The sequence below is a fragment of the Bolinopsis microptera genome, chromosome 2 (assembly GCF_026151205.1).
Source record: "Bolinopsis microptera isolate Bmic1 chromosome 2, MBARI_Bmic_1.0, whole genome shotgun sequence".
In the NCBI taxonomy this organism is placed as follows: domain Eukaryota; kingdom Metazoa; phylum Ctenophora; class Tentaculata; order Lobata; family Bolinopsidae; genus Bolinopsis; species Bolinopsis microptera.
Window position 1 is genome coordinate 7,482,488 of NC_087073.1, and position 17,398 is coordinate 7,499,885.

At 36.6% G+C, this 17,398-nt stretch overlaps 2 protein-coding genes across 4 annotated transcripts in view; one reads left to right on the forward strand and one right to left on the reverse strand.

The window, feature by feature from the left end:
- Positions 1–17,398, forward strand: part of LOC134811529 (uncharacterized) — a 106,909-nt gene that overhangs the window by 919 nt on the left and 88,592 nt on the right. The gene's annotated exons all lie outside the window — the stretch shown is intronic.
- Positions 7,894–17,316, reverse strand: LOC134811533 (uncharacterized). The gene is made up of 3 exons (XM_063818404.1): positions 17,175–17,316; positions 8,244–8,470; positions 7,894–8,067 (listed from the first exon to the last, which is right to left on the reverse strand). The coding sequence occupies exons 1-3, from the start codon at positions 17,243–17,245 to the stop codon at positions 8,027–8,029; spliced, it is 339 nt and encodes a 112-aa protein (XP_063674474.1). The 5' UTR covers positions 17,246–17,316; the 3' UTR covers positions 7,894–8,026.

Here is a 17,398-nt window from a genome sequence, read left to right on the forward strand (position 1 = left end):
GAAAAGTAATATTCGGTGAATAATTGTGGGTGTTTGTTTTGTGGCTGTGTATTACCATGGTGAACGAGCCACTGCCCTGACCTACATTGTTAAGATCCAATATATCTGTTTGTAATGTAAACATTGGTAGGTAAACACGAGTTATTTAGTTTAGATACATTATATAATATGTTTTAGTTTATGTAACTCGTAAATTATTCATACTAGCGGTATGCCCGTCCTACGGACTACTAAATAGAGTTATCATCAATCGTCCAATCCCTTGTAGTAAGCTGTCCATCATCTAGTAGTAAGTAGAGAGTGTATGACTAGTGTAAGAACTCGAAGAGACACAGTAATCTCGATTCTTTGGTCTTCATCAATAGTGTACTAGCACTGTGATCACGGGCTTACCTCCATTTTGGTGTTAAAATGGAGACCGGCAATCGGCATAGACGGAGTTAAACGTCGTCCTGCGGACTATTAGTCCTGCTTTAAAAATAGAAGTTCGTTCTGAGACAATAACAAATCAAATCACCCAGGTAGGGGCTTGAACACTCCATTTCGTGCCCTCCTTAAAGTTTGATGCAGATATACCTACTGTATATATATATACAGTGACTTCATCGTGCCTTACAAGGAGTAAGATTAGCGACAATCAATTTTATAAAATTAAAAGTGGATGACCTATCCGACTAAATTTAATTTCAGCTTTGGAGTTAGGATGGGGAATTTAAGATTCTTCGAAACGTTCGAATATCATTAACGGAGTAATGAGCAAGTTGCAGCCTCATGATCAAAGTTTAAAAAGGCCATCTGGCATCTAATCATTACGACACTTTACACACAATTTTATTTTTGTTTTAGTTATTGATTTATATTTAGATTTAGCTATTTTTAGCTATTTTTCCAAAAGTAGCCGGTTTTGGGTATGGGCATTGGGCGAGGGACGAATCATAATATGATGCTAAACGAATGGTATGCGCCCATTAAAATAGCATATTTTTATTGATGGGGTGGAATTGTTGGCCACATTTTCCCTACGGAATCATCCTGTCTCACCAAAACTGGAAGTGATAACGATTACAATACGTACAAATCAGTCTAATTATGAACTTTTAATAATTAATAACACCATATTTTTACATAAATATGATGTTGTATAATGTAGGGTTACATGTATTTTTATACTGTACTACAAAAAATAAAAATAAATGTGTACACAACATATTATCACGATATTGAGGTGCTGGCTCCCAGTTGACGCCTTCTTGGACGACTAACTTGTTTAATCTTAAAATACATATAATAAGGTACTATAATTATACCAATATGGCATACACCTGCATATTCTATATAACTGTTCGGTTACATAACACACAATCACACATGCTCCCGCGATCACATTCAGAATACAAGCATCTCAAAGTGACAGTTAAATTGCACTTAAATTGTGCTCGAGTTGAAAAGTTAGATTGCACTCGGGGTTCATAATATGTGCAAATGTATCGGTTTACAATCCATACTCTTATAATATGGCCACACTCCGCAGTCGTAATTCTGTGCTGATAAGACTTTTGTATGCATAATGCATGTAAAAATATGAATAATGTGAGATAAAATATGAATAATTTGAATAAGCAGCATCTGAGATAAAAAAAAACGCCTCCAATCTTACTATAATATATATAAAGCAAGACGATATGTATTATATCTGTTGCCATTTTAATTAAACTTCTTAACCATTTTCTTGAAAAAACCGTGAGAGATATACCGATGAAACATTTTTTGGCTGGGTCGAATGCTTTTATAGTCTTATGAACAATACTACGAAGGAATAAAAGGTACGCGGATAGAAAGGGACCCGGAAACAATGGGACCCGGATACAGTTCATCCTGCCATCTGACTTCTTATGTCAAATACTCAAATTATACGAATCTATAGCACCGTTTTGAGTATTTACAGCTTTACTTAAGAAGTATTTCATTTGTTTACAAACATTGTGATTAGAAGTTAAAATGATTAAAATTGATTTACCCATCTTGTTATCTAAGTAAGCTTACTTTAACGCCCAATACTTCGCCGTTGATATAAACAACATGCCAATGTGATCTGCTATACTTTCAATACACGAAATGTATTTGATAATTTGTGCACGTCAAGATTCTGATCTTACGGCTGTGTATGAGTGTGCAGGGTATTTAAATATGTGGAATTCCGAACACTTTACATTCCTTTCTGGGAATAGTGGAGCTCTGTTTGGTTCCCCTCATTCAATGTTGAAATTCATTTTACAGCGACTTGTACTGTGAAAAGTCTAAAGAATGGTCCACAGGGTGGAGATCATATTGTGAACATTCTACAAGGTCTATATTAAGCAATATTATATTGTCTTAAGATTTCACTTCAAACACAGAAAATATCCCAAATTAATGGTTGGTTAATATATCTACCTTACTCGGGATTATTATGACCGGGATAAAGTGGTGGGTTTAGGGTAATTTCGCCATATTTTTCCCGAACCACATTTTCACCGGTCGTTAATAAACCCGCCTACTCAGCTTTTAGGGTTCCCAAGGGGTATGGGTGCTCATATTTTAATCGTTGTCTTATATTCACTAAAGAAGACTATTGGGACACTTGTTGTAGGTTTTTCGACTTCATTTGGCTAAAATTGCAAAAAATTCACCTTTTTTCCCAATTCTTGTCATATATCCTTATTGTCAAATTTGATTTAAATAGGCCAATTTTTAATTTCTTAGGTATTGACTATCTCTACATAATGAAATAGGACTCAAAGTAAAATTAACAGTTAAATTAAAACTTGAACAAACTAAAACTGATGAAAGGGATGATCCAGATGAAGATAACGAAGATGATTACAACTTATTGGAAGACTAAACGGTACCGCGACAATTGACCCCCCGACAATTGACCCCCCGACAATTGACCCCCCGACAATTGACCCCCCGACAATTGACCCCCCGACAATTGACCCCTATGTAATTACACTGGGGTCAATTGTCGCGCAATCTAGGGTTTAGTACGACAATTGACCCCCCGACAATTGACCCCCCATGTAATTACACTGGGGTCAATTGTCGGGGGGTCAATTGTCGGGGGGTCAATTGTCGCCCACCCGACTAAACAGCTCTCCCTTTATCTTAACTAGCAGGAACCCGTCTAACCCTAAAATGGTGTCAAGACTCCTGACTACCTGCCTAGGTCGATCCAGATGAAATCTGGAACGAGTTTCGTGTCAACGCTTCTCTCCATTTATCCCTATCACACATGAGTAAACGCAGCTGGTCAGGTTCCATTCCAGTGTCTTCAAGTAGGACGTCCGGGAAGGTCTTGTGTGGTCGTCCTCGATAACGCTGGCCATAGGATGGTTGCCAAAAAAGGAGTTGTTGAGCAGGTTGGTCCTGTAGACGGTAGACATGTCCTGCAAAACGAAGTCTTCGTGTCTTTATAGTATCTGTCACCGATGGAATCTTTCCGTAAAGAACGGAGTTAGGTGTATGTGATTTCCATGAGATACCAAAGACCCTTTGTATCATTCTAGTATAAACACCGTCTAGTGCTCTAATATCAGCCTTTTTAAGAGTCCAGGTTTCTGCACCATACAGCAGAACAGGTTCTACTGCAGTTCGAAAAATCTTAGTCTTGATCTTCCTAGACATATTAGATTTCCAAAAAGCATCTAGACTCTGTAAAGCTTTCCATGCGAGGCCTTTCCTGACATTGATGTCTCTGCTTGTTGAGGCTATAAAGGATCCAAGGTACTTAAAGTCATGAACTTCTTCTAAAGGGCTGCCGTTAATAAAGACTCTATCGTCTGAGTTGACAGGTCGCGGGATGTTATAGGACATGTATTTGGTCTTTTCGATGTTAATAAGGAGGCCATAACGGGCTGCTATGTCAGAAATGCTTTGGCAAAGGCGGCCATTTTCGCTGAAGCTGTCAGTAATTGTTGCTAGGTCATCGGCGAAGTCCAAATCAGCAATGTAGTTACTTCCAACTTTAAACCCATCACGTGGCCCTATTGCCAGTCTAAGTATGAAATCCAGGACGATGATAAAAATGAGAGGTGCAAGAACATCGCCTTTTTCAAGACTCAAGAGACTAAAACAATTATTACCTATTTAATTCGCGTTTTTGACACCACTTGGGGTACCAAATTTTGGGCTCTAAAACTCCTATTTCTTGGCCAATTTTTTATTTTTTCATGCTGATTTGGAGGCCATTAAAGCATTTGACCCAGTCAAAAAAGTTTCAGTTGTATATCTTTGACGGTTTTTGCAGAAATTCGCGTTAAAGTTGATGCCGTGGTGTCAGTAAAATGGCACGGATAAATAAATATATAATGGATAAGATCGATATTTTAGTTAATGAAAGAGATTTAGAACATGGCCCGCCACACAGACCAGCATTCTGGAGTAGGTTGCGTGACGATATATACATGGCCTGGCCTGGTACTGTTGAGGAGCTTCTACAATTTATGGAATGGCTCAATAGTATCCATCCGGACCTTGTGTTTACTTACAACTACTCTAAGGATGGTGTTGAGTTTTTAGACACCTATGTCTATGCTGTTGGTGATGTTATTCATACCAAACTTTACTCTAAGCCCAGTGACACCCACTGCTATCTCATCCCCACCTCATGTCATAGGAGCCATGTTCTCAAAAACATACCCTATGGTGTGGCGAGGCGAGTGAGGCAGAACAATAGTGAAGACACTAATTTCTTAGAGCAAAGGGAGGTATATACTGGTTACCTTGTAGCCCGTGGTTACCATTCTAGTATTGTAGACGATGCTTTCAACAAATTTAGTGATATAACCAATAGGAAAAACTTGTATGCCCCTAAAAATAAGGATGAGACGACTACTTGTCTAATACCCATGGTGATGGATCAGAATCCAGCACTTCCCAACATGGGGAGCATTATTCACAAGTATAAGCACCTTCTTAATCTCGATCCAGCCTTGAAGAAGCTAGTACGTGCTAACAGTGTATTTGTAAGTCACCGAAAGAATCAAACTATCGGTGGCATGCTTGTACACAATAAGTATCGTGCTAGTGGAACTGTAAGCAGTGATAGAGATGGAGAAGCCACTGCTAGTCAATTTCTTGAACCAGACGCTGCAATATTGCCGGCTGTTCGGGAGGCTGACAACGCAGGGTGCCATGCCTGTGGAAAATGCTATGTTTGTAAGCAAAGTTTCCTGTCCCCTTGTTCCAAATTTAGTAGTCACCATTCTAAACAAGTGTTCCCTATTACTAAATATATAACTTGTCAGAGTAATAACCTTATTTATTTAATGGAGTGTAGAACTTGTAAACAGTCGTATGTAGGATATACTACTTCTAATCTCCCTAAGAGATTTTCTAATCATAAGAGCCACATTAAGAAAGGTATCAGAAGTTGTAAGTTAGTAAATCACTTTTTAGATATTGATCATGATTTAGATTTTAGTTCAGTAGCCTTATATAACTCTTCACTTAGTACGCACCTTTCTGTTATTATAGTGGACGCTCTTGAATTTAAACCTGAAATAAGTCAAGCAGATAGGGAAAAGGCCATGGAAGCTAGAGAGGGGTTCTACCAGACCCAATTGAAAACCCTTGAACGTTATGGGGGTATGAACACCCTCGATAGTAACCACATCCTTTTTAAATCCGCTGGAGCTTAGTGTTTAGTTTATTTATTTTATTTGACATGATCTCAGCCTATTAACCCGTGTTTAGTTTACAATATTGCTATCAGAGACGTGTTATATTCATTACTATTTATATATTTTTACTGCTTGATTCAGAGAAATCTAGCTTTTTCCGAGAAACTAATCTTTAATAGATTAGATAAAATGTACGCAGCCATTCTTTTCGTTTGATTATTACTCAGTATATTTTAGTTTTGTACCGTTTTAAGTCACATAGTTTTGTACGTCTTCCTAAGACTTGTTTTCCTTTCCTAGTTTGTAAGTTATTTTAAAGATTTGTGAATATTCCAGTTGCTTTTAGAACAATTTTATCTCAGATAACGATGTTTAATAAAATGATGCAAAGACTTATTTCGAAGATCTAATCAACACCGACTTTTAATGTGTAGGAGTACAGCTACAAAATATATATATATATATATATATATCGTCTCGCTTTATGTATAGTAAGATATCGATCTGGTTGTTACGCTTCAAATGTTAAAAATTATTTTCCATCTAGTTTGATTAACCACGAGTCATTATTTCTGTCTACTTTCAACAATTATTGATAATTCGACTTGTTTCACAAGTTTTAGCAATGCGAAAATTTCTAAACTTGCTTATCTCTAATAAGGAAATTTACATCTGAGACAAAATTTTTGAATCTAAAATTGAAAGGTTGGACACCGGTAAAATGGCGACCGGGAAATTGTGGTGGGTTTTGAGCAATTTCGCCATATTTTTCCCGAACCATATTTTAACCGGTCGTTAATAAACCCGTCGTAATAATCCCGAGTAAGGTAGAGATCATATTTCTCGAGATCCTACTGTACGATTTTCTTCAAACTTGCAAGATGGGTTATACGGCAGATAATATATGCGAGTTTGGGTAAATTTCTACGCTTCAAATTTGAGATATCTGTTGAAACACAAGAAAATATGTCTAAATCCATGGTACACTACTGAATACAGAATACAGAATACATATACTGTAGAATACAGAATATAGATGATTATCTCCATATTGATTCTATTATATAATTTCCTTTAAACTTTCCAGACAGTAAAATGAGTATAAGACTGATAGTTTGTGTAAGTTTGGACGGATTTCTATGTGCCAAATTTGAGATACCACTTGAAACACAAGAAAGTATTTCCAAGTATGCAATAAATTCAGTGATGGATGGAAGGCGCTTCTATTGATTTGATACGCTTTTCAGCACTTACTGTGACAGAAACTGCGCGCGCGTCCAGGGAATAATCTGTCCGTTGATTTGGAACCATGTGCACACTGCATGGCATATTATGCATGATATATGGGCTGTATATTTTGTGCTATCTGGTAAGTTATGGAAAAAATGAGCCATTTATCTTTATTTCATCGTAGAAAGCTGAACATTTTTGGGACCTCACCAAGGTCAACTGAACCGAAATAAAATTCAGACTGGGATTTGGGAAGATCGCTTTTTGTTCACACCCATCTGTGTTTCATTTCTACACAGTTATATATAGCAGCTTCTGAACAAATTCCAATACAATTTATTTAGGGCGAGTGATTAATCAAGTGGCACCACACCTGAAAACAAAAAAGGATAGTCGAAATTACGCCTCATCTTAATGCCTTAACCTTCGCATAGATGATAGACAGTATAGGGTGAAGTGGAGATACTGAAGACTAAAGTAAAAGGCTTCGTCTCCTTAGATTCGGGATTTGTTGAACAATGAAATGAGGATAGAGGAAGACACCATTCCCCAGTCCCAGATTAGTCTGTACTACGTGTTACATTACTATGATGGTTGACTTTAATTTTAAAGTATTAAGAAACTGTTCTGGGTGATGAAACATTCGATAAATTACAAAGGTCAGAGTGGTCTATCCTTGATAAAGGAATAGGCTCATTTTTGCATGCATTTTTATGTCAATTTTCTTAAAATGCAATTTTAATTTGTAACCAAACTTAGTACAGAAGGAATTGTAAAAGCACCGGTTGCCTTTTTAAAATTAGCCAAGGCTAGAATTTGAACTTTGATCCCTTTGCGGGTAAAAAGTCTGACAAGTTACCATTCGCGGTTTGAAAATACTGATCAGTTTCATGTGAAAATCAGAACCATTGTATATTTACAGCTTGGTGTACATCGATGACAAGTCCATTGCCAAATCACTTTCATATAAAACGCCGATAAAGTAAAAAACCCGCCAAAGTTTCAACATAAAGCAAACTAAATTCGAATATAAATAGTCTTTATAAAACACTTTATAAGACTTCGTAGTGTCTTCATTGATGAAAAGTCAGCTAAAGCATGTTTTTTCTTTGATGTTGTGTAGAATACATCCCTTTTTACACCTTTGATCTTCGTTTTCTGTTCAGCTTACGGGGCACTGGAATAGTGATCGATGGTTAAAAAATATTCTCACCTGAATCCCACGTATTTAAATACTGATAACAACATTATAAATGTTGGTTATAGTAACAGCTTATGAATATCTGTTCACGAAATAAAGTAATCATCGCTAAATTATCGCTAAACCACGACCAGCTCGCAACTTGAACCTACCTCTTTCACAGACAGTCCCATGGTTCTCGTTAACCGATCTGGCATACCACATTCCGAGCTCATCACTGGACTCGTCAGCGTTGAGAACAATCCCACTAGCACTCCCCTCAACAACTTCCGGGGCTCCTCCCTTCCAGTTAGAGAACGGGACCAGCGTTGTCTTATCGTCCTGACGGACATAGTCTCCAGATTCTGAGCGGGTTATCCCCAGCCACACGTTCTTATCCCTGGAGTGTGGAGGTGCTATTAGAAAGATTTAATAGGAATATATTTCTGCCTTTTATTAATCTTCGACTGAAACTTGTGAAAGTTTGAGGATGTTGAAAACTGTGTAGTTTTAGTGGTGCTGTTTTATCGGCGATTATTTTAATTTTATCCTAAAAATCAAAATTCGCCATCAACCAGTATTGCTTCAAAGTTATCATGAACAAAAGTTTGGACTTCACTGTAATTTATTTGTGTATATACTTTACAGAGTATGAATATATGAAGATGCAGATTTGAGTTTGAAGTCTCAAACTTTCCCGCTTCTTTGCTGGAAATCTTCGAAAATTGGGATTGCATATTTAGTGGCAGCTGAGATTTACACGTTTAGTAAAGTTACATTTGTCATATTTCGCTTGTCTTGGTCATCTCCCGAACCTGTCATTTGATATATTATAGTTCCTATGTGCTGAGACTTCAAATTAAAATTAATTAAAACAATTAATCGAGACTACAAAAATGTATTTTGATGCTTTACGAGAAACAAGAACGAACGCCTTTTAACGTGTCGCGTTCTATGAGTCAGAGTATGAGCGACTTTCATAAATATGATATTTTCCATTTCCAGACAGCAAGAACCCAGATCGGAATAAAAATAAAATAAACTTCTTAAATCTCAGGATTTATTACTATTATTAGGGATCGTTCACGTACTAGTACTAGTAATGCATGGGAAAAGTGGGAAGGGGATTTGGAACAGCTTGTGCAATCTTTCACAATAATTGTTATATTGTGTAAAATGACTAAGGGATAGGAAGGTCTGAAATTAAAATGAATGGTCGAAATCTGCAGCATCCGTAACAATTAAAATGGGACCTTCCTCAAGGGTAATAGTAACTGCTGGATGTGAAGAGTTGGATGCTAGAATCAGTGCTGACAACTTTTAAAGCAACTTTAGAAATCACCATTTAAGCAGGATTGAATCCTACGGCATACACTTACAGTTACAGTGTTTTGGGGATTGTTGTCGGCTTGAATTTGTTAAGGTGGTAGTTTAGTTCGCAGTGTTTGGTAGTTTAGTTCGCAGTGTTTGGTAGTTTAGTTCGCAGTGTTTGGTAAGGAGCTGGGTTGCTATTCTAATATAATCTCTTCAATTCTAGTTTTGGGATTGATTAAATAAAAGTCAAACGTTATTTCATAGTTGTAAAATTGGAAGTGAAAATAAAATTTGATCCATATTCCATATTAATTGTAGAGTTACGATTTCTGAGAGTTTCATATTATAAAGTTGAGTTTGCTTAAAGTTGTTTGCTGAAAGAAGGTTGCTTTGACGACGGAGACGCGATCTTTATTTTTGTAATCGTTAAACTAAGCGGGGTAGCTAAATTTATTTAGCTAAAGACTGTGTTTTACTTTATTTCATAACTGTAGCTAAATACTGTGTTTTACTTCATTTCATAACATTAACTGTAGCTAAATACTGTGTTTTACTTTATTTCATAACATTAAGTGTAGCTAAATACTGTGTTTTACTTTATTTCATAACTGTAAAGCGCTCGAAGTGTGCTCCTCATTGCATATAGCTAGTGCGAGACAGCTCACTGTATCTTGTTGAATTCTTAATGCAAATGTCAAAGGTAATTGCAGTAGTAGATACAGTCGCCTTGAATATAAATGGTTGTTGCCGGTACCACTACCAGACAATCCTTAAACCACCTCTAATGTTCTTACAAACGTATTTAATGCAAACTGCCAGCATGAAAATAGAGCAGATATCTGAGCAAGTCGAGCAATTTAGCAGATTGTGTCACTATCAGCTAAAATCAGTAAATGTGTGTGGTCCATATTGCTGGAAAGGTTAATAAAAAATCGATAATATCGTTCGTGAGAATTGACTATGATGTTAAAATCGTTTTTAACGATATTAAGTAAAAGTCTACGGTTGGTTTTCGTATAAACTTAAAGTTCAGTAATTACCAGCTTACGAAGCAGGAAGCTAAGAGTAAACACTAAACAGTTTCAAGTTTGATTGACCATTCGACCTGGTGATTCCTGTTCAGCCTAAGTACGTCTAGATTATCGTCCATGATATTTTGTTCTAACATATTATAAAAGTGTTAATTGTCATGTCATCGAAGTGAAAAAGTAAAGTATGAGCTATTGTCACCCTAACAGTAACAAATTAACACATAAAAGTAAAATTAGATGCATGCATACAAATTAAAATATTCGAATACAATGATATCCAACGATCCAAAGATGTTTCACAAAGAAAATGGAATAATATTTCGCTACAAGACCGCAGTATTTTCTTTCAACTAGTCTTTTTAACTACTCTTAATCTCAGTTCGTAAGATTCGTATAAAAAAGCCCCGTCGTTAAATATCATATGTAGTAGTAAACCCGCGATGGGGTGGCATGTGCCTCAATAAAAATATTACAATCATTTATTATTATATCAATTTATCGTTAAATATTTCAAAAATATATCAATAACTTATGGTTGATCCTTCACACTTGGTAAAATATATAAAAATAAAGTTAATCTACACTAAAGAATAAATAATCTATATTATATAAATCAACAATATTAACTCCCCATCTTCTTGTAGTCATTTATCAAAGCGGTAGAAATCCAAGTAATTTTAGTACGCGGTGCGCAAGGAATTTCGTTTTTAAAAAATGTGTAGGCAAGATAAGCCTAAGTGTGGCAGTGAAAATTGAAAAATAAGTTGCAGAATAAATTGCAGTGACTGACTGTCAAATGCATTATCGCAGTTCATTTATTTGACTGCACTAACGTTTAGGATTCTTACAGCTGTTATATTTTGCTAATATTTTGTTTAAAAGTTGTAAAGGACAAAGTTCTTGTCCGTCCACGAAAGGTTTTCTAGGTCAAGTTTTTGTTTGTCCTGTAAGTAACGTACAATGTTGTCCTTGTATGAATTAATAAACTTATCTTGTAACTTAGGTACGTTGAAGGGAAGGATTTTATTTATTTCGTTTATCGTGTTGTTATATAATCGTGGTCCTACGTTAGAGATGCTATAATCGGTGATCCGTAATCTGTTGAACTTAATTTCAAAATACTTTGGATTTCTCCTTTCCGTTTGTCTAAGCGGTGATTTTTCAAATATACTACAGATACTCGATGGTGCTACTCCCATATAAACCTTGTGCATCAAAGTTAGACAGCTTTTAGCAATGAGATTAGGAAGAGCTAAAATTCCTATTTTGTTGAAGATGGATTTTGTGTGAGATGGTAGTTTACGTTTTTCTTTGTCGTAAAAATAGTTATGATATTCTGAATCAGTGGCGCGAATAGCTTTCTTTTGAGCAGAGAATAAAGACTGAATGGAATTTAAAGATTTAGTACCCCAAACAGTAGCGCAGTAATACAGGTGAGATTGAATTAAACTATTGTATAGCATTTTTTGAGCTTTATTCGGAATGGAACTTTTAAGTTTCATCATTACGCCTGCATTTCTGGATATTTTAGTCTTTAACTGTTTAATGTGCTGGCTCCAGCTAAGTTTTGAGTCAATAATGACACCTAAAAATCGTTCATGTTCACTTTTCACTAGTCGCTGTCCTTCTATACTAATATTTATATCCTCTGGTAATCTGTTAGTGAATATCATGTATTTAGTTTTTCCTACATTAAGTTTAAGACCGTTGTTTTTAACCCATGTCTGTACAGTATTTAAAACTCTGTTTGCACGCATGTTCAGTTCAGTGTACGTGTCGGCAGAAACGATGATGTTTGCATCATCAGCGAAGAAAATATAACGGGCTATATCGCTTACATTTGCAAGGTCGTTTATGTAAATAATGAACAATATAGGACCAAGTCCCAAGAATGGACCCTTGAGGAACTCCATGTTCCAATCCCATTTTTTCTGAACTGCAACCGTTGACGTGAACATACTGTTTCCGGTTAGTTAGATAAGACTCAAACCAGGATAAGCTAAGGCCTCTTACACCATAGTGCTCCAGCTTATGTAGCAGTATCTCACTATCTACTAGGTCAAACGCCTTGGAGAAGTCAAGAAGCAGTAATGCTGACACTTGCTTCCTTTCTAGAGCTTTATGTAAGTTAAACTGAGCTTCAAGCAACGCATGTTCACAACTGTGACCCGATCTAAAACCAAATTGCGACGCATATAGAATATTACGTGATTTTAGGTGCTTTACTAAACGTGCATGCATTATTTTTTCGAATATCTTTGAGAAGCAGGACAAAAGTGAGATTGGTCTGTAGTTTGTAATTTCGCTGCGCGATCCTCCTTTATGGAGTGGGATAACCTTAGCAAGTTTGAGCTTTTCGGGGAATACTCCTTCGTGAAGGGAGTGTGAGATCAGGTGATTAACTACTGGAGACAGCACATTGCAAACCTTTTTAAGAGGCTGTATATTCATATCTGAAGTCGATTTGTTCTTAAGATCATGTATGATTTCAGCAATTTCGGAGGGCGAGGAGTCCTCCAGCTCCATATCAAAATCACATCGACTAGATTGGGGAAGAGAATGTCCTACTGATCCTGCACCGCGAACCAGATTGTTTTCGCTCTTTAGGTTCTCAGCTATATTAGTAAAATAATCATTAAAACTGTCAGCTATATCTTGTGAGTCGGTTATAACTCTATTTTTATAGTTAATCTTACTTATTTTTATTTTTTCTTTTGATTTCTTGTTTAATATTTGATTAATCATTTGCCATTGTAATTTGCTATTGCTCGCATGCTTTTTAAAATATGATGCGTAATACTTCTTTTTCGCAATATCTACTTGTTTTTCAACAAACTTTTTCATATGCTTATAAGTTTTTTCATTTTTTTCAGTAGGCTCTTTAACAAAGGATTTATATAGTTGGTTCTTTCGATTGCATGCACATTGAAGCCAATCTAATATCCACGGTTTAGAGTTTTTTTCTGTGGTTTGATTTTTTCTTTTTAACTGGAAAACACTCATTATAGACTTCTTCATATTTAGTGTGAAAAGCTTCAAATTTTGTATTTGTCCCGTCAACGTTGTGTAAAAAATTCCAATCAATAGACGCTATTTTCTCCTCAAAACGAGCGATTTTCTCTTCATTTATTACTCGGTTTGATGATTCACAAGTTTCATTTTTCAATTTATTTCCTATTCTATTAGTGTCGAGAAGTATGCCGGTAAATGTGGCAAGGTGATCAGATAGCGATTCAGTTATAATGCCTGACTTTGTTATAGCATGGCATTGGTTTACGAAAATGTGATCAATAAGTGTAGCACTGTGACAAGTAATACGAGTTGGTCGTGATATCGTTGGTGCGAATCCATACTCTGCAAAAATATCAACATATTTAGTAGTATGGTCATTTACGCCGTATTCTAATAGATTAATATTGGTATCACCTAGAAATAATACGTTTTTGTTGCTATGTCGCGCCAAATCTTTTAGGGTGTTTTCCAATTTTTCTAAGTAACTGGGGACATTACCACTGGGAGACCGATACATATTGCATAGTATGATGTTTTTGTGGCCATTTTGAGCTATCTCTATTAACTGAAAAACGCCAACGTTTGGATCATCTCTATAAGATAATTCAGATCGTGCAGTGACATCAGATAATTCACAGATATTCTTGTTTACATAGGTTACTAGACCACCGCCCTTACCAGAGTCCCTTGCGGGAGCCTGAATAAAGGGGGGATGAAAGCCTTCTAACTCTAATTCTTTTCCTTGAAAAGCCATATTTTCAACCGTGCAGTTTGTTTCGTTGAAACACAGAACATCAAATTTTAGGTGCTGTTCAATTTCATCACGTATATTAGAGATTGCTTTGCTCAAAGATCGAATATTAAGAGATTGTACTTTAAATTCATAAGGCCTACTCGTGTTTATTTGCCGTGGTTCGTAGTATTTACAGCTATTTAGTACATCTGAGCAGTTATCCCACGGATTAAAGTTTAAGTCATTGTTTTCTTCAAAAGTATTACCTATATAATTAGAGTCATGGTTTCTATGGTATGGGTTAAATTTTGCGCTATTCTCGTAATTACCGTGTACGGTGTATAATTGTCTAGGTGATACCTCGAAACCAGGAAACAATTCACGTGTGCAGCTTTTGCATCCTAACTCGCCCGCTGAGCATTTATTGTGCGAATAAGCGTCGCATATCCAGCAAACCGCCATTTTTGATTTGTTTCCTAGCTTTTTACAAGTTTTGCAACTCACCCTGGCAAAACTTACTTTAGATTTAGCTTTTGTTTCTGTACTACAGGGTATGTAAGTGTTACACGAATTTTCATTAGTTAGAGTGGTAATATCAGTATTAGTAAACGGAAATATGTCAGTAGTACATGCCAAACAATACCAGTTTATGAGACTATTGTCTAATTTCATTCGATTTACGTCATTTGGTTCAAGATTAGCACATTTCCGATGAAAAATACCGTTACAAAGGCTGCATTTTAGCGGATCTTTACGTTCTAAACATTTTTTAGAACATAATCTACATCTACAAGACTCTTTGCACATCTTTAATTTGCAAAGTATAACTATAGATTACTGGTTATATGATTATACTTTACTATATGATTATACTTTACTAAAATAATTCGGTAATCTGTCGATACAATTAATAAATTGTCATTGGGGTACAGTCTAGAATCAGTTTACATTTTTATAAAAGTCCTCAGCTCAGATACTCTTTTGTTTATTTTACGAATTGCTATTTGGATTACAGTACAGATTGTGATTCCGCCCAACTATGCTCCGATCAGGCCTTCTGTTTTAACACATCCGGACTGTACTTGAACTGTGCCTCAACTGTGCATCGAGAGATTCCCAAATTACCAATAATTCTTTCGATTGTCATTTTATTCATTGGAAGATGTATTTGCAAAGATTATACCTCCAATATCACTCCAACTGTCTAAACAGCTACAGTGACTGTTTTTACCGAGCGTTAAATGTGATTCCAGAGTATGAGAATATATTAGAGCCTACAGAAGTTCGAGCTGTAAAATCACCTCTATAACAGAGCTCATTCCCCGAACTACCCTTCTTTGCCGAAACACTGTGTTACAAAGTATCCTGTCAGGATATACTTTACCCTGTCGAGAACATCCGAGATCTTGGAGTTATGGTTTCAAGTGATCTTAGCTGGTCGACACATATCGGCAACATGGTATCCAAATCAAGGAGCACGCTATCTTGGGTTATATAATATATTCAGTGTGTTCAAAACTCGCGACAAGACCGTCATGACTACTCTCTACAAGTCACTGACACTAGTAAGAAGCCTTCTGGAGTATTGCTGCCCACTCTGGAGCCCTACCAAGGTGACTGAAATACAGCTGATAGAGGGGTGCAAAGAACTTTTACCAGTCGTATTAGCGGTCTTCAGCATCTCAACTATTGGGAAAGACTCGTACAGCTTATTTTGATGTCTCTTCAGCGCAGACGGGAGAGGTATATCATCCTGGTGATGTGGAAGATTCTCCATGATGTGGTACAAAATTGCTGTGATATCAAGTTCAAGGTGACCCCAAGACACAGTGATGTAGCTATCATACCCTCATTGTCAAAGTCAAGTTCCTTACGCAACCAGTCACTGTACGACAGGTCTTTTGCAGTTCGAGGACCGAAGCTGTGGAACAAGGTGCCTCACACAGTAAAGTCTAATAAATCTTTTGAAATGTTAAAGAGTAGTTTGTCGAACTTTCTTGCTTTGATACCGGACAACCCTCCGGTCGCCGGCAACAGCTGCAGTTGGTCAAACTCACTGGTTGACTACTCGCTATCCAGGTGGCCAGATATCTGATGACCCTTCCGGCTCCACGGATGAACTCAACGAAGTAACAAAGTAAAAGAGCTAGAGGTGCTGTTTACACGTACAGTTCACACGTGCAGTTCACACGTGCAGTTCACATGTGCAGTTCACACGTGCAGTTCACACTCTCGTCATATGGACACAAAATGCAGATCAACTCTCTAGATACTTTTTGTGAACCACCCCACATATACAACATTTGAGTCTTCTGTTTACTTATTGGACTCTTTTTAAGTGCTGCTTATAACTTAGCCCTCTATATTCAATCTTTCAATCATGGTTTCCCAATAAACCCCAACTAAATCTGTAAATCTCTAAGGGGATTGATGTGGCATACGTTACTCAAAATCGCTAAACTTCTTACGTCGCGGGTCACAAAATACCCGAAATTAAGAAAACGACAGTACCCTTCAAATTGTAGACAAATAATGCACATTAACCTTTCATCATAATTGCCCCAGACGAAGTTATTTTAGTAAAAGGGTTGAATCAAATTTTAATTTTTTACATCACATGTAATATATATAAGCCATAAGGATTATATATAAGGATAAAAGTATGATTTACTCTGCTCGATGTCAAATTTTCTTTTGCCAGTTGTTATAGACAAACCTTAAATGCTTTTCGTAAATGAACGGTAGTATATTCAATATTAACTGAATATTAAATTCAATATTAGCTCTAGTATAGTTTGAGAGGACTGCTTTGCAGACGGATTAATATCTTGAACATCGCTCAGATTATTCCATGGGAACTGGGAGGATGACGTTAGACATAGGCATCGAGGAATAAGCTAATTAATAAATTTCGCACTATGATATCTGGAACTTTTTATAATATCTGAGGACATGATAGGATGATGGTGGTGGAAATAATAGGATACACGGTCTGACAAGAACACGGAACTTACTTGACAAGTTTAGCGATGGCATTGTTATCCTCCTGGCCCTCAGGGACAGCCACTGATCCTCCGAGTCCCATGCAGATAGTAGCCGCTTCGAAGAACGTTTCTCCTTCTTTTTCATTAAATTTCACATACGATAGCAGCTTCTCCTCAACTAAGGGTTATAATGCTAGTATACCCCGTCAATAAATTAAAATTTCTGCTGACTAGACTGAGAAACTTGGTTCTCA

Coding starts and splice junctions, on each gene's coding strand:
- LOC134811533 (XM_063818404.1), bottom strand. CDS start 17,245: ATGGGACTCGGAGGATCAGTGGCTGTCCCTGAGGGCCAGGAGGATAAC. Junction 8,471..17,174: donor GCCATCGCTAAACTTGTCAA/GTAAGTTCCGTG, acceptor TCCACACTCCAG/GGATAAGAACGTGTGGCTGG. Junction 8,068..8,243: donor TGGGACTGTCTGTGAAAGAG/GTAGGTTCAAGT, acceptor TCACTATTCCAG/TGCCCCGTAAGCTGAACAGA.